This window comes from Danio rerio, chromosome 22 (genome assembly GCF_052040795.2).
Source record: "Danio rerio strain M-AB ecotype USA chromosome 22, GRCz13ab, whole genome shotgun sequence".
In the NCBI taxonomy this organism is placed as follows: domain Eukaryota; kingdom Metazoa; phylum Chordata; class Actinopteri; order Cypriniformes; family Danionidae; genus Danio; species Danio rerio.
This window is the reverse complement of record NC_141042.1, coordinates 38,073,549-38,092,358: the sequence shown is the minus strand read 5'-3', so window position 1 is coordinate 38,092,358 and position 18,810 is coordinate 38,073,549. Positions and strand designations below refer to the sequence as shown.

The 18,810-nt window shown below is 36.7% G+C and overlaps 1 protein-coding gene across 2 annotated transcripts in view; it reads right to left on the bottom strand.

The window, feature by feature from the left end:
- Nucleotides 1-1,358: 1,358 nt before the first annotated feature.
- srfa (serum response factor a) overlaps nucleotides 1,359-18,810 on the bottom strand; it is a 45,230-nt gene continuing 27,778 nt past the window's right edge. Inside the window, exons 3-8 of one of the 2 annotated variants that reach the window (NM_001110526.2) lie at nucleotides 16,935-17,205; nucleotides 13,124-13,294; nucleotides 10,997-11,098; nucleotides 9,410-9,601; nucleotides 8,960-9,036; nucleotides 5,167-6,230 (exon numbers count right to left, since the gene is read on the bottom strand). In NM_001110526.2, the coding sequence (NP_001103996.2) occupies nucleotides 6,141-6,230; nucleotides 8,960-9,036; nucleotides 9,410-9,601; nucleotides 10,997-11,098; nucleotides 13,124-13,294; nucleotides 16,935-17,205 (903 nt within the window). In that variant the 3' untranslated portion in view covers nucleotides 5,167-6,140. Of the gene's footprint in view, nucleotides 6,231-8,959; nucleotides 9,037-9,409; nucleotides 9,602-10,996; nucleotides 11,099-13,123; nucleotides 13,295-16,934; nucleotides 17,206-18,810 lie in introns of both variants that reach the window. The other variant, XM_087302364.1, reaches the window with a different exon arrangement.

The window sequence follows — 18,810 nt, the reverse complement described above, 5'->3', positions numbered from 1 at the left end:
GTATATTGTTAGTATGGATTAGTATGTTGTTAGTATGTTTGTAGTATAGATTAGTATATTGTTAATATGGACTGGTGTGTTGTTAGTATGTTTGTAGTAAGTTTCTAGTAAGTTGTTAGTATGGATTGATGTGTTGTTAGTATGTTTGTAGTATGTTTCTAGTATATTGTTAGTATGGATTGATGTGTTGTTAGTATGTTTGTAGCATGTTACTATTATGGATTAGCATGTTGTTAGTATGTTTGTAGTATGTTTTTATTATGGATTAGCATGTTGTATGTTTGTAGTAAGTTTTTATAATGGATTAGCATGTTGTTGGTATGGATTGGTATGTTGTTGGTATGTTTGTAGTATGTTTTTATTATGGATTAGCATGTTGTTGGTATGGATTGGTATGTTGTTAGTATGTTTCTGTTATGGATTAGCATGTTGTTAGTATGTTTGTAAGATGTTTCTGTTATGGATTAGCATGTTGTTAGTATGTTTGTAAGATGTTTCTGTTATGGATTAGCATGTTGTTAGTATGTTTGTAAGATGTTTCTGTTATGGATTAGCATGTTGTTAGTATGGATTGGTATGTTGTTAGTATGTTTCTATTATGAATTAGCATGTTGTTAGTATGGATTGGTATGTTGTTAGTATGTTTCTATTATGAATTAGCATGTTGTTAGTATGTTTCGAGTATAGATTAGTATATTGTCAATATGGATGTTAGTATGTCCAATGTAAAGTCAATGGCAGTTTTTTTTATAATGGAAGTCTACGGGACAGTTGCTAGGGTGCCGTAAGTGGTTGCTAGGGTGTGGCTAGACAGTGGGGTCTGACTTTGCTTAGACTAAAGTCTTGTCACTGAACAGAAATAATATCCAGTATAGAATATAAAGTCATGCTGCAGTGGAGACAGTATGAATATTGTGTCTGACTCCATCATGAGCTTGGAGGACTGCATCCATACATCTCTGACATGACTCAAATCAATTAATAAAGTCATCTGGAATGGCAAAGAAAGCGTTCCTGCAGGACTCCCAGAGTTCATCAAGATTCTTTGTGTTCATCTTCCATGCCTCCTCCATCTTACCCCAGACATGCTAATTAATGTTCATCTCTGCTGACTGGTCAGGCCAATCCAGGAGCACCTTACAACTGAGATCGATGACAAGACATTTGTCAGGTAGTGCGTGTTAGAATACAATTGCTAAATGTAAAGTCATGCATTTTTGGATGCAGTCTTCAAATTCTGCTAACTATAATCATGAATATTTGCAAACTATTCATCGTAATGAATGTGTAGTGTAGTAAAGTGACAAATTTGACAATTCAAAGTAATTTTTAATATTTCAAAATGCACGATTCACAAGTTCAAACAGGCGTAAATTTATTCTCAAATCTTTCTTTTATTCCAAAAGAAAGCTCTATACATAATTACAGCATTTCTTTAACAACAAATATGCTTTAGTGGTTAAAGTAGTTTTTCACTTGAATTTTTTTTCGTATTGTCAACTTAAGTCGTAAAATCAAACGAATAAACCAGCATGTGATACAAAAAACAAACCAACCATCTAACAAAACCAACCTAATTCTTCAGAAAATGGCACTGTAGAAGATAATCATAATAATAAAACATAATAATAAAGCAAACATTTCAACCACAACTCGTTACACTGTGATAAAGGTAAAAGAAAAAGCGCTGACAAATGTCGGCGCTTCACATTAAAACTAATATACAGTCCACTGAATATATCCAAACGTTTTGTTTTCATTTATTTCAAATGCAGCCGCGTGAGCTACTTACAGATCCTTACGTACGAAATCAAGTTATGTACAATAAAGGTACGGTACATTCAACACTTTCTTCTAGTGTTTAGACAATTTCACACTATAACAGTCGATTAAAAAAAGACTGAGGCATCCAGGTCATATTTCACTCAAAACAAAGCAATACAAAACAATGATCCAACTATTCGTCACATGAGAACGTAAATATTTAATGTTTTGGCAAATTAAAGTGAATTCGCAACATAGTTTTGTGCACATTTTTGCTGTAACCTGGCATCAGATCAAACTGTAATAAATAAGATTGTTCCAATTGAATAAGTATAAAATTTTTTCAAATTGTTGTAGAAATTGAGAATAAGAACAATTTTCGTCAAGACATACGTTTCAGAATTGTTCGAAATGTAATTTTTTTTTGCCGTTAAACAACAGAAAAAAAACTTGCAACTTTCTGGCATTTGAAACCATGAAAGCAAGTATACATCTTACGATTCAAACTTTCACGATATGCAAGAGTTTAACATTTTGAAAATTTTGAAGCAAATTCGTAACATCGCATTCAAATGGAATTTTGCAGCAAACTGTAATAAACACAAATAAGATCCTATAAGTTGATATGAAACAGCCACTAATTTACCCAAATACTTATTAATTAATTTAATTCAAATGAAATTGTTGCTGAAATTTCGAATAATGATTTTTTCGTCTGACCTGTATTTCCAAATTATTTCCATTCTAAGTTTTCTTTCTGCCGAGAATTTTTTGCGCAACTTTCTGCAAATTATATACAAAGTAACCTCTAATTTGCAAAAATGCTTCAAAACTGTTTAATTTGCCATTTTGAAAGTTAAAAACTAACAATTCGAAGTAAAAAAAACTAATTGCGAGATATGAAAGTTTTTTAAATTTGTGGAAATTAGAGGCGAATTCGTAACATCACAATTATATACATTTTTGATGTAACCTGGCATTAGAAAACTGAAATAAACAGAAATAAGATTGTATAAATTTATATGAAATAGCCACTAATTTGCTAAAAATATTTATGAATTCATTTAATTCAATAGAAAATGTCGCAAAAATGTCAAAGATTTTCGTCAGACCTATATTTCCCTATTGTTTCAAAAAGTGTTTGTGCCATGAAATAAAAAATGCAATTTTCTGCTAATTGTGTGCCACTAATGCGCAAAAAATATTTACGAACGATTTAATTCAACTGAAATCCTTGCAGAAATGTCCCATAATTTCAATGTATGTTTCGGAAGTTTCAAACGTACATTTTTTCCCCCTCATTTTTACCCATGAACGCAAGTTTACATCTTACAAATCAAACTTCACGTTTCTGTCGCAATGGCAGGATTGAGACTTTGAATTGTGAATTTTTAACCATTTTAAAATGGCAAGATATAGGGTTCTGGAAAAAAAAGGTGTGAGATATGCAAGTGTTTAACATTTTGGCAATTGAGGCTAAATCGTAACCATCGCCAAGACATAACATCTTTATACAATAAGATTGAATAAATTGATATGAAATAGCCATTAATTGGCAAAAACACTTACGAATTCATTTAAATTCCCAGAAAATGTCCCAGAAATTTTGAATAAAGACTTTCATCAGATAAATATTTTGCAATTATCATAACATTGCATTTGTATGTGTTTTTGCAGTAATAAGCAAACCATACAAAACACAAATAAGATTGTATAAGTCGATATGAAATAGCCACTAGTTAGCAAAAATACTTACGAAATAATTCAATAGTAATCCTTGCATAAATTTCGCATTAGATTTTCATTAGTTGTATTTTGCAAGTTGTTATTTCTGATAAATAATTGTGACTTTCTTAATTTCTCTAATTCTGGCTCATAAATTCAAGTTCACATTTTAGGATTCAACATTTTTTTCTTTACAGATTTTCACGTTTTTCTCACAATTGCGAGTTAACATTTTAATTCACTTTTTTTCGTGAGACTTTGTATGTTGCTTTTTTTAAGCTAAAAATTCTATGTGCAGTTCTGAAAAAAACATCGCAAAGTATTTTAGTAATTAGTAATTGCAAAGTAATTAGAGGCTAATTTCATTGATATGCATATTTGCAGTATCTTGGCATGAGAAAATTGTACAAAAACACAATTGTATAAATGAATACAAAATAGCCACTAATTCACAAAAAACACGTAAAAGATTTAAAAATTTTGCAGAAACACAATGTCAATTCTGCCATGAAAAATAAATGATTGCGACTTTCTCATATTTTCATTTTTATCTTACGAATCAAACTTGTTGTCGTGTTTTAATTTCCGACTTGAATTGTGATTAGAATTGAGACTTTTTCGTCATGCAATTTTAAATTAAAAACTAAAAATTCATAAGTATTGCAAGATATCCAAAGAATTTAACATTTTGGCAAATTAGAGGCTACTTCGTAGCATCCTGTTTGTACAAAACTGTACAAAAAAACACACTAAATTGATACGAAATGGCCAAAAACTTTCTTCAGACATGAAACGGCCAAATGTACGTTTTTACTTGTGAAATGCAAGTTTACATCGCACAATTTAAACGTTTTTCTCAGAAAGACTATGAACTATCAATTGTGCAATATAATAAATAAAAATCGCCAATCGCCGTTCACAAACAAATACATCAAATTCATTTAAATTATGTTACTGAAACAGCAAATTTTTCAATTACAATTTGATCTTTGTTTTTCGGCTAGCAGAAATGAGCAAAAACACGTTTACTTGTCACAAAACATGCATATGTTTTACCTTTTGGCCGAGTGAAATGTGACCTGGACAATCATAATGGAAATCCACAACTCAAGAAAGTCTTCCCCTGGATTTAAAACGCATTAATACTGAATAAAACAATCAAACACTTTTTGTTCTGGCCGCTTAATAAATCCCACACGCCCTTTTTTTTCCCACTTGTGCAGGTCCATGTAACGAAGACAAAACCATTCCTGAAACTTTCAATATTGCTGTGGTCCATTGAAATCCGTTGAACAGTACTAGAAAACAAGGCTTTATGGTCCAAATTTGCACAACGAATGTACAGGCGAGGCCCATGGACATCTCCGGATAAAAAAAAAAAAAAAAAAAAAAGGATCTGAATCACTCGCATTTATCAGCAAATGCCGTCAAGATTTTACAGCCCTTTGGATGCTTTAAAACCCAAATAATATAGATACATAATTAAGGGTACGGTGATTAAAAATAACAAGAAAATCTATTAATGTTAACATGTCGGTGCGCATATAAACTAATTCAGTGAAAATAACAGTTGTTTCGAACTAAATCTGCCATTCTAGTACCTAGATTCACGCAATTTTAATATTTTGGTTAACTAATGTCATAAAGCAGTGAAAAAAAAAAAAAAAACGCTCAACCCAACCGCATGTATTTATTCACCCGCGGTTTTCATGCAGTGCAAACGCAAGTCAGTGTTTTTCTGGGTACAGCATTGTTAAAAAGTGGCTAAAGCATGTGTTGTGTGAAGCCTCGAAGCAGATACATTGACTTTATCATCGATTTATCAATACAGTATAGTTTGGCACAGCATTAAAACATGGAATGACATGCGATACTTTAGTATGAATCCAATTATAGCAGCACGGTGAAATCAAAAGGATATTTTAACTTCATATTGAGGCCATATAAAACTGGATGAGGGGGAGAAATGAGGAGTAATGACCTCCTATTGAATGTTGAAGGCAGTGCAAGAGTATCCAGCATCACTTTAAGGGCGACGTTTTCTCGCCCTGCTCGGTTCAAAATGGTTATAAATTGGTGCGGATGCAGTTCAGCTCGAAATCTAGCAGAAAAAAAGCATCGACTTTTTAGAAAAGGTACCAGTTTTATGGTACGTTTCGAGTTTGACAGCGTCAGTCTCCATTGATTTGCATGTGAAGAAAGTTGGACAATAAAAACTCCGTTCAAGCATTCAAAGATAATCATTGATCATATTCTTGATGATAAATAACACAAATCAGAGCCGCATTGAAGGGTGAAAGTTGCCAATTCTTCCAAAAAACGAAAACAAAAAGCGCAAATATTTACTCAAAATGAGCAATCGTATCATCCGGCCCAAATAGGTGAACATCCAGCAGCGATTGTGTGTCGTCTGTATGAAATCCTGAAGTACAAATGCGTGTCTGTGTATAAATGTGAACAAAAAAACAACAGCGATCCATTAAAAATCACACCCGCCACCGAAATGAGGAGCTGCGATGATCCTTCAGATGTCCTGTTACAGCTCTTTATTCTCAAACCTCACGTGGAGAGAAGGCAGTAATAAATATGATGGCAGTCTGATTGGATGGCATGAGTGAGCCCTGGAGCGTCATGTGTTTTTTTGCGGGGGGTCAGTCTCCTTTAGGATTGTCCAGATTGACCACGCGCAGCTCGGTGAGGGTGCTACTGCTGCTGCCAGAGGGCTGCTGGTTTATTAACATCTGAAAGAGCACAAACAAGAGCATCCGTGAATAAACAGCACTCATCATCAACAAAACAACTGAGAACAAAAAAATTTTCAATACTTCGTTCACTTAAAAATTAAATTTCTGTTACTAATCATCTCGTTTTTAACCGCTGGGACCATCTTTAAAACACAAATTAAGATATTATAAATGAAATCCTGGAGCTCTCACATCCTGCATTGATGGTCCTGACCCATTCAAAGTCCAGGAAAGGAACCAAAAAACATTATCAAAGCAGTCCATGACTTCTGTGGAATCATTAGAAGCTCTAAAAACACTTTTGTGCACCAAAATCAATCAATCAATCAATCAATCAATCAATCAATCAATCTATCTATCTATCTATCTATCTATCTATCTATCTATCTATCTATCTATCTATCTATCTATCTATCTATCTATCTATCTATCTATCTATCTATCTATCTATCTATCATCTATCTATCTATCTATCTATCTATCTATCTATCTATCTATCTATCTATCTATCTATCAAATCAATCAATCAGTCTGTCTGTCTGTCTGTCTGTCTGTCTGTCTGTCTGTCTGTCTGTCTGTCTGTCTGTCTGTCTGTCTGTCTGTCTGTCTGTCGGTATGTCGGTATGTCTGTCTGTCGGTCTATCTATCTATCTGAGAGTTTCTCACAGACTTTAACAGTGTCAAAATCTTGATGCTTCTGTGGGTCAAGTCCAGGGGTCGGCAACCCGCGGCTCTAGAGCCGCATGCGGCTCTTTAGCGCTGCCCTAGTGGCTCCCTGAAACTTTTTCAAAAAATGTTTGAAAATGGAAAACGATGAGGGAGGTAAATATATTTTTTGTTTTAATATGGTTTCTATAGGAGGACAAACAATCTTAACGTTTTCCAACGCTGTAAAAGTGTGTAGAATATTTAATTTCAACATTTCTGTCAACGAAGATTTGCGTCATAGCCTGCGACACACGTTTCTATCAGCAGGGCGGGATGCCAGGCAGGTAGCTGTTGTAAACAAACCGGCGGCTGTGTGATGCGCCATGGAGCGCAAGCTGTCTTTGCCAAAGATGTACAGCGGGGCACGCTTTCTCATTTTCCCTCCCTGAGAGAATTCAAAGAAGCCCATCCCGATCACTAACTCAACGGTGATTATTAACAAGGTGCGATCGTTGATATGCAAACTGCATTTGGGAGCAGATTTTGTGAGTTGCGAAAGGAAAAAACGAGACTGTCTTTCCTTGACACACACCCCTGGAGATTGACCCTTCCTTGTTGAGCACATTCCCAGGAATGACTCAAGCTGATCTTGAAATGGAAATGGCAGACTGCGTTTTATTGCACTGTTTGTTGTCCAGATAAGGGGCACGTTGTGCACATTCATTTTGATGTTGTTTTTTTGAATCCTCAAAATAAAAAAAACATTAAAAAATCTGATTTCTTTATTGCATTTCTTTAATTTCATCAAAGCAAAACATAATGCATTAATATTGTAATGAAGTTAAACTTGATCATTAAACATACTTCATTAATATTGTAATGAAGTTAAACTTGGTCATTAAACATATTTCATTAATATTTTAATGAAGTTAAACTTGATCATTAAACAATTCATTAATATTGTAATGAAGTTAAACTTGAACATTAAACATAATTCATTAATATACTGTAATTAAGTTAAACTTGAGACGGCATCGTACAACAGAGTAGTCACGTGGCGCGTCATTCTCTACAGGATGCACTGCAGGGAAATGAACATTTAATCATGAAGGCTCAGTATGTATTTGTAGCCAACGAAGTCATTTTTTTAGTAGGCTAATATAGCTAATATAAATACATATAGCATGTGTTGCCATCATTATAATGCTTATATAAAGCCTTTAATTTTTTGCGGCTCCAGACATATTTGTTTTTGTTTTTTTTGGTCCAATATGGCTCTTTCAACATTTTGGGTTGCCGACCCCTGGTCTAGTCTATTAAATCTGAGCTTTATTCTGTATTCTCTATTGGATTTAAGTCAGGTGATTGGCTGGGCCATTCTACAGCTTGATTTTCTTTCTCTGAAAGCATCCGAGAGTCTCCTTGGCTGTGTTTGGGATCATTGTCTTGCTGAAATGTCCACCTGGTTTCATCTTCATCCTCCTGCTAATGTAGATGTTGGAGTAAAGCAACTAATATTCATTTACACTGAGGAAGGGCGGAGGGTTGCTGTAGAACTACTGAGAGATTTCAACTGCTGTCTGGGCTTTCGCTGCCTTTGCACACCTTCCTTTCTTCATGTGTAAAATACTTCTTCTCTGCGTCATTTCATTTTGTTATGCATTAGTTAATTTGTGAATTAATTAGACTTGTTTTCTTTGCATATGTGCATTTCTTTGGTTGTTATCAACATTGGGTAAAACATTCAAGTCAACAGCACCTTAGGAAATAGGTTTTCTAATAAACACAGTGATGTGTTCAATACTTAATTCCACCACTGTATATATTTCTGAATCAGATTGCATTGGGCATTTACTGATTACCTGCTGTGAATCTACAACATCAAACGCGACGTGCTAACATGGATGCAGTTCACTAGAGTGAATCTGATTAATGTAAGCTCCACATCTGACTATCAGGGATCAGGGATCCCCATAGCTCTATATAACAAAATTATCTAAAATATTTCATCACATTTCTTTTTTTTTAAAGAAATAACAATCCAATGCGTCTACACATGAACAGGTTCACTTTATTACCGAATGAAGGGGAACGGCTGAAACTGGGATCTGTACAGTGCCAGGAGGTCCTGTGAGGAACATCTGAGGAACTCCACCTAAACATGTACAAAACAACACACAAAACCATTCACTTTCTACCTTTTAACAATGCAAATTTAATGACCACATTATTAGGCACATCAGTTCAACGGCTTGGTCAAGCAAATATCTGATCAGCCAATCATTCAGCAGTTCATTTAGGCACGTAGATGCATCAGAAAGAAGATGAAATTTGATTTAAAGGACTCATATTTAAATTATATTATTAATTTTATATATATATATATATATATATATATATATATATATTTATAAATAAATAAAGAAATATACACACACACACACACACACTTATATGTATATAAATATATACACACACACACACACATACATACATTAGTGTCTAGTGTGTGCGGCTGTGGAACTGACCTGAGTCCTGATTCGTTGTGTGCGACACATGCATTGCACTGGGGGGTTGTGGGAAGGCGCTGAGCACAGTCAGACCTCCGTCAGTAAGGGCGGGGGTGGAGGTGGCGTACATGACGTGAGCTCCAGGGTACATCATGTGTCCGGCTACTGAAGAAGGCACTGAGGACGTGACTATAGTCGCGGTGTGGCTAGCTGAACACACATAGAAAGCATATTTAAGACAAAGTGCAGTGGTTTTAAGAATGTGCGCCCCCAGTGGGCCATGATAGTATTGCAGCTTATGATCCAGGTGTGATTCCTGGGTCAGATGTGAATTTCAGCAGTCATGTCAAAGTAATTAAATCAGCATACTATCATCTCAAAAAAACATTGCAAGAATTAGTTGCTCTGTTCCAAGTGTGAAACTTGCTGATGCTTTTATCAGCAGCAGGGTGGATTACTGCAATGGATTCCTCACTGGCCATCCCAAAAAGACAGTCAGACAGTTGCAGCTCATCAGAGCACATCACACCTGTCCTCAGGTCTTTACACTGGCTCCCAGTTACATTCAGAATAGAGTTTAAAGCATTATTACTGGTCTATAAATTACTAAATGGCCTAGGACCTCAATACATAACAGATATGCTCACTGAATACTCAGATCACTCAGATCTTTAGGAACATGTGAACTAGAAATTCCAAGAGTTCATTCATATATAGAAATTCCCTGTCTTAGGCCTTGATCACACCAAATGCCCTTTTTGCGTTGAGAGGCGACTATTTTAAATGCTTTACAAATGACCGTGGGTAGTTTGCAGGGTTTCCGGTGAGTTGACAGCAGTGCTTAGCTGCATCAGAAATCGCATACTTCTATACTATATAGTAGATGCAGTCTGTGGGCGTCACTATTCAAAATGAAAGGGCAGCTTCGCAGTAATGAAAATATAATGTCATGTATATAATGGCATATAATATAGTGGCAGTAATGTCGTATTGCTCATCGCCACAAATTAAAAATAAGGACGCATGGCAGCTGAGCAGGACTCTGCAAAATAAACCTTGAAACTCTGACCAATTTAAGGAGAGTTTACTCACACATGACTTGTTTTGGTGTCTTTTGAGACACATGAGCTCTTTTGTCTGTTTTGAAACTTTGCCGTGTGAAAGCGAACCGCACCAAGAACAAAGAGCAACAATGTAACAATTTTAATCCCTGTTTCGGAACAACTAAGTCAATTCACAGGTGTGAAAGCACCCTTAAAGATAAAGGAGAGACTATTGGTCACTATTTCAAGTTATCTGAAGCAAAATAATTACAATATTATTAAATATTACAATTGTAACAATATCAACAGCAGCACTCGCTCACAATACGCTGCAATTCAGTGGTTGCCTACCAACATAAAAAGTTCAGTGCAATACTTTTTTTTGTCAACACAAAAGGAAGTGTGGCGCGCCTTGCATTCTCTGAACCGAAAAATTTCCCTACATTAGAAATGTAAGGAAATGACCTTTTAAAATTGCATGAAATTCCAAAAATTCCAAAATTCATAAGTTCCCTGCACTGGTCTAATGAGGTCTGCTGTGTGGGGGTGTGGAGGTCTGTACCAGTGGCGCTGCTGGACGTCTGGCTGATCTCAGGACTGCTGTCGCTGCTCTGAGGACTGGGATGAACCTGGATGGCTTGCAGCTGTTGAGGCATCGCTCCACCTGATGCACAGAGGACAGAAAACATCCTCAGTGACTGGATAAAACCATTTAAGTTAACTGAAATAAATAGGAATTAACGTTTTTTATTTTTTTATTTAAATAAAATAGACTATCAACATTCAATAAACTAAAACAAAATATCAAAAGGTCAGTTTTTTTCCAATATCATGTAAGGATGAGCTGGAAAAAGATTCTGACAGTCTGATAACCTTGGATAAAATATCACAGTATCACAATATTGCGATCGCTGCTCTAAATTACGTTCTTCTTCGAAACACCGAAACACATTTTTTGAGCTGTTGACAGTCGTATATGTGTCCCACACTGCTAAAAACACTATTAGGACACCTATATTTCACTAAAAAGTGTAAATTGGTTGTTTTTGCGTTATTTCAAGCAAATTCGTACTTCCTGTTTGAAACTCATTTTTGAAGCTGCGTCTTGGTCATGAGATAATAGCGTGTATTCCAGCGTGCAGACTGGACGTCTGAGCCAGAGTGTGTCTTATTACGTCTTACAGTGTGCTGCATCAACGCATGATTAAGGCTTGGTTCAAACCAATCAGCGCGCTCTATTGTGCAACTTCATTAATATTCATTACTGTCACAGTGTTTAGACGGCAGAGGCGCCACGTTGTGTTGGCAAAACAAGCGTGAAGTGTTGCTTTTATAGTTTGCTGCAGTTAAGTTTCGTTTTCATTTTCTCTCTGTGAGAGCTCAGACTCACGTGTGGATTAACAGTGTACGCGACGCTCGACAACAATAACTTACGTGTCTAAGGAGGAACATTGTTTATCTAAGAGCTGTTCTCATCTGCAAACATTGAGATCCGGATTCGCTTGTAGTCTTCTCTTAATAAAGACGCGGCTCTAGTTGCTGGTGATTGTCCTGTCTCTACAGATTTGGTAAGTAAGCGACCAGTGCTCTGTTTATTCAGTTTGTTCGTATAGAACAAACTATTGCACAGAGTGTAAACATGTTAGCACTACAACCAAACTTTAACCTCGTGTAGGATTTTTACCGCATTTTGTGACCGGAATAACACACGCGGCTTTCTGAAAATACCTTTTGTGTGCATCTAAGTTTCCGGGAAATGCTGAGGTTTTTTTTCTCTCATTCGCCGTGCGGTATCAAACATTGTATGAAAAATACACGCTTAGAGCAGTTCCTCGAATCAAATATCTTGTTTGTCGCGAGGGACATGAATGAATTCCCTGAATGAAAGAGCCAAACTGCAGTTAAAGTCCACCATTTAATAATTTGCTAAATAATTCGACTACAGATGTCCATGTAAACCCTTTCTCCCCTGTGTGTGTGTGTTTTGACTCTGAAATTCAGCGCGCCCAAATAGACACTCCCACACCAAGCCTCTTTTCTTCCTCCGACACTCCCCCCTAAACAGAGCTGGACACGCCCACTTTTCTGACTTTTTCCAAAGTAGAGGTGTGAAAACACCCTGCTGAAACGAGGGGGTTTCATGACCCTTTAACGTACAGCAGTTGTCACCAAACTTGTTCATAGAGGTCCGGTGGGCAGCAGATTTGAGCTCCAACCCTAATCAAACACACCTGATCAAGCTAATCAAGGTCTTACTAGGTATACTTAAAACACCCAGGCAGGTGTGTTGAGGCAAGTTGGAGCTAAACACTGCAGGGCAACGGACCTCCAGGAAAGAGATTGGTGACCCCTGATGTAGAGGCTCATTTTCTGCTGGAGATACTGTTGGACTAAAAAACTAAATACAATACTTGTAAAAAAAAAACCACATACATAAAAAAAAGCATACAGCATAGGAACAGTGTAACAGAAAACTTTAACAGTTTTAAAACCTTGACTTCTCCAAACCATGGTAAACCTTGAAACTAGTTATCATCCCATGCCTAATATAGTGCAGCCCTATTTCACACAGACGCTAAAAAAATCAATACATATATAGCAATAGTGCTGTAAATGCAATTAAGCGTTCAGGCCTAGTTAGTTTACACAAAGAGAGAAAGCTTGAGCATGCAGATCGTCCAGCACTGACCTGTGAGTGAGACGGCGGCTGGCAGGCGGAAGAGCGCGGCGGGTTGTGTGTGTGCGGGGACAGCGGTGCTGCCGCTGCTGTTGGCCTGCGTCTGTGGACACTGTATGGCCAGAGAGTGTGTCTGCAGCTGACTGAGAGGAACAGTGTGTGTGCCCGGCGGAAGAGAAGCGCCTGCGGGACACACAGCGACAGGCCTACTCACACCAATACTGACATGGTTTAGCTAATGCTCACATGACTGACTGTTTTTAGCATGTTGTTAACGTGAATTAGCATGTTGCTAACATCAATTGATAAACATGTTGCTAACATTTAACATTTAGCTGGCATGAACTATCGATCATATTGATTATTAATGATTTTGACATGATGGCAACACGTCCTGATTAAATAACATTTTTCATAACAGTATGCTTGCTAACATTAATTAATAAACATGTTGCTAGCATTTTTCAAATGTTTAACATTTAGCTGGCATGATGCTAATGGGAGCTAAATTTCTGCCAACATATTTATGTTACCACAGTAGTATCATGAATAAACATGTTTACATTTTGTAAACATGAATAACGTGAACAGCTGCAATTTACTAACATTAAGCATTATGCTAGCAGGTTACTACTATGTTTGTGACGTTAACATGTTTCTAATATATTTAACAATCTGCTAATATTAAAACTGCAACAATATTTCGCACATTGCTAGCCTGAATTAGCTTGAATGAATGTTTTTGACAAGTTAGTAACACGTTGTGACTACAAAGCATGTTCATAATGTTTACCATATTCTAACATTGCTACTATGCTGAGCACATTGGTAGCATGAAGTCGCATGTTGCTCACATTAATTAATAAACGTTGCTAGCATTTTCAGAACGTTTAACATTTAGCTGGCATGAATGAACATTTCTACCGTTAAACGTGAGGCTATTGTGAGTTAAATTTCTGCTAACATATTTACGTTACCACAGTAGTATCATGAATAAACATGTTGCAAACATTTTGTTAACATGAACAATGTGAACAGCTGCATTTATCTAACATTAAACATTATGCTAGCATGTTACTACTATATTTACAACGTTAACATATTTGTAATATATTTAACAATCTGCTAATATTAAAACGGCAACAATATTTAGAACATTGTTAGCCTGAATTAGCTTGAATGAATGTTTTTAGGTTAGTAACACGCTGTGACAACAAAGCATGTTTCTAATGTTTACCATTTTCTAACATTGCTACTATTGTCAACATTGTCAACATGAATAACGTTAACGGCTGCATTTTTCTAACATTAAACATTTTGCTAACATGTTACTACCATGTTTATGACATTGTTTAATAAATTAGAATCATGTTAACAATCTGCTAATATAAAAATAAAAACAACAACATTTAGCACAACATTAGCTGGAAGTTATGTTTTTGACATGTCGGTAACGTGTGAATAAATAGCATGTTTCGAATGTTTGACATTTTCTAACATTGCTAAGCACATTGTTAACATGAGTTAACATGTTGTTTTGCTAACAAGCTTTTAATCTTGATTTATAATTGCAAAATGCTATAAAGTTACAATATTTTGTATTTTACCATGAATAAACATGACGCTAGCACACTTCTAAACTGTTTAACATTTTCCTAACACAAATCTGCAGGTAATACCTTAGTTGTTGAAAAGGTGGCTCCATGAATAAACATGTTTTTAATAACGTTTCTAACATTAAACTATTTTTTTGCAGGAACGAACATGTTGCTACCATGTTTATGACACTGCTTACAGGTCATAAAACAGAAATGTTTGACACATTGTTAGCATGAATTATTATTTTAACATGCTAGTAAAAAAAATGGGATCAATTAGCATGTTTAAGTTTACTTTTTAACATCGCTACAATGCTCAGCACACTGTTAGCACAAGTTAACATTTTGCTAACATGCTTTTATGTTGATTTATAATTGCAAATGTTAAACGTCTCGCAGGCTAAAACAATTTACGTTAACATGTTTCTAACATTTTCAACCATTAACTAGCATGCTGCTACCATTTTGTTACCTTGCTAAAATTAAACTATTTGATAAAATGTTTCTAAATAATAATATTTTGCTAGCATGAATTGATGTGCTAACATTTTAAACACATTAACAAAAATTAACGCTAACAGTTTTCTAATTTCTATTTAATTTAATACTTTGCTGAGATGAATTAGCATGCTGCTACCATGAATTAACATGCACGTAATACATTTGGTATGTTGCTAACATGTTTAACGATTTGGTTAACATTAACAGCTGCATGTTTCTGATATTAAACAGTTTGCTAGCATGAATGAACATGTTACCACCGTGTTTATGACACTGCTAACATGTTTCTAATATATTCAACCATTTGCTAAAATAAACAGCAATGTTTAACACACCGTTAGCATGAATTATTATATTTTAAACATGCTAGTAACAAAATTGGGATTAATTAGCATTTTCATGTTTACTTTTTAACATTGCTACACTGCTTAGCACAGTTAGCATGAGTTAACATTTTACTAACCTGTTTTTATTGTCTATTCATAATTGCAAAATTTTAAACGTCACGCTAGCTACTGTACAATGTATAACATGCTAACATGTTTAACATTTTGCTAACATGAATTAACATGCTACTACCATTTTGTCACTCTGCATTTTTCTAATAAATAACTTTTGGCTTGCGTGAATTAATATGCTAACATTTTAAACACATTAAATGAAATTAATGCTAACGATTTTCTAATTTACATTTCATTTAATATATTGTCAAGATGAATTAGCATGCTGCTCCCATAAATTAACATGCAGGTAATACATTTTTTATGTTGCTAACATGTTTTTGATGATTTAGTTAACAATTACAGCTGCATGTTTCTAACATTAAACAGTTTGCTAGCATGAATGAACATGTTGCTACCATGTTTATGACACTGTTAACATGTTTCTAGCATCAGCAACCTTTAGCTAATATAAACAGTAACGTTTTATACATTGTTAGCATGAATTAGTATATTTTTAACATGTAAACGACATACTGGGATTCATTAGCATGTTTATATTTACTATTTAAAATTGCTATAATGCTTAGGCACAGTTAGCACAAGTTAACATTTTGCTAATATGTTAATTCATAATTGCAAAATGTTGAACGTGCTAGCTACAATAAATTACATGTTAACATGTTTCGAACATGCTAACATGAATTAACATGCTACTACCATTCTGACACGGTGCTAAAATGAACATATTTGAAAACATTTGTCTAATAAATAACATTTTACTAGCATGAATAAATGTGCTAGCACTTTAAACATTACTAAAAATTAATGCTAACAATTTTCTAATTTCTATTTAATACTATGCTAAGATGAATTAGCACTCTGCTACCATGAATTAACATGCTAAATTCACTTTTTGAAGATGTTGATTCATGTTATTAAATACTAAACATGTTGCAACCATGTTGGCACATTGCTTACATGAATTAGCATGTTGCTATTATGTTTATCACAGGGTTAACACAAATGTGTATGCTGCTAAAGCTAGATGCATACACTTTGGCTGTTCCTCTGATTTAAATCATCTGTTTAGCTGCTCTTGGTGTGAATAGGATCAGATGGATCAGTTGGAAGCAGAATTTCAAGTATGCTGGCATGCAAGCAAGCAAATAGGTTCATGTGCAATAAAACACAAAGGATGTCATGCAGGCTGCTTCAGTGCCTCTTGCAACCCCTTGGGAAAGTGAATAAGTGAAAGGGGGAGAAGACAAACAACAAACGCACCTGGCATGAGTGTGAATCCGCTGGGCAGCTGCATCATGCCGGCTGAAGAACTTTTGAGCACGGTGCCGTTTGCGCTGGAGATGCTCTGAGCGTTCATCCCCGCCGCCACCGGCCAGCAGGTGGTGCCAGAGAGCGAGGGGCCGCTGCTCTGGGTGTGCATGGCCACTGAGGATGAGGAGGGCGAGGAAGAGACCGGTGACTGTGTGGTGGTGCTGATGGTGTTGGTGCCTCCGGGTAAAGTGGCAGCAGTGAATGTAGGCTTTAGCATTTCCTGCAATGACAAAGACAGAAGAGCAATTCCAGCGTTATGAACGTGACATTTGCAGTGAAATCTCAAAACATACATCCACAGAGAAAGTATCCGTGTTAACATTGTTAAAATTAGGGCTGTCAAATGATTAAAAAAAATTACATAATTAATTACACTTTTTTTTTGTAATTAATCATGATTAATCACGAAACGCCGTATTTATCACAGAAATAAAAGCACAGGCATATGTTGGTGCCATTTGAAATTCAAAACAATCAATATCGATAACAAACAAAAATGATTTCCATGTTGGATTCTAAGGCCGTACTCACACTATGTACAGTTGCCTTGAACCAGGCCAAAGCACGCTTCCCCACGTCACGTCTCCCACGACGGTCCGCACTCAGGCCGTACTCACACTATGTACAGTTGCCTCAAACCGGGCCAAAGCACGCTTGTCCCCCCTCCCGTCTCCCCGACGGCCCGCACTCACACCACAATCGGGCCTCGGCACGCTTACGTCATCGCTGCTGCGCTATTCAGTGAGAAGCGCTCTCTCACTCAGCAGCACAGTGGAGATTTCTCTAGTTATATCGTTTAAGTCGTTTGATATGCAGTGACATGCAGTCAAATATTTCGCCAAACTGTCCTTAGGGATGCGGTGATGCGCAGTCAGATATTTCGCCGAACAGATCCGCCGCTTTTGGCACTCATAAACAATCATAAAGCCCTCGTGCTGCAGGAATGAGGAGGTCTGCTGAAGACGCGCAGCTGTCGTGCAGTGAGGGGTTTGCGTATTTAATAAGCTACGGCAGTTTGCGTTCACTGAACAGTAAGAATGATTAATAAATCCATATGAAACAGTCCCTTAAAAGTCACGTCTCGCTTTCAGTTTCAGGCTTTGGCGCGATTTGCACTCACACTACAAACGTACCGCGCCAAAGCCCAAGTGAACCGCGCTCAGGGCGACCTCTTCCAACCTGGACAGGGCCGGCCAAGTGAACCGTGCTTGAGCCAGATTCAGCGCACTCACACTTCTCAAACGATCCAGGAAACGGGCCTGGGCATGGTACGGATGGCATAGGCCCTCACACTACATTCCAGCCTGGGCAAGCTTACATCGTCGATGATGCGCTGTTCAGTAGAGAAGCGCTCTCGCTCAGCACAGCAGAGATTTCTTTATCAGTTAAATGAAGTCGTTCAATATGCGGGGACACGCAGTCAGATAATTCCCCGAACAGATCCGCCACTTTTGACGCTCATAAACAATCATAAAGCCCTTGTGCTGCAGGAATGAGGAGGTTTGCTGAAGGTGCAGCTGTCTTGCAGTAAGGAGTTTGCGTCTTAAATAAACTACGGCAGTTTGCGATCACTGAACAGTAAGAATGATTAATTAATCCATATGAAACAGTCCCTTAAAAGTCACGTCTTGCTTTCAGTTTCGGGCTTAGGCCCGTTTTGCACTCACACTACAAGCGTACCGAGCCAAAGCCCAAGTGAACCGCACTCAGGCCCACCTCTTCCAACCAGGCCAGGGCGGTGTAGTTGATGAAAGTGAAGACCGGGGGGGGGTTCGCTAACTATTCTGCTGCCCAAGGCGGTCGCCTCTATGCATGCAATGTCCCT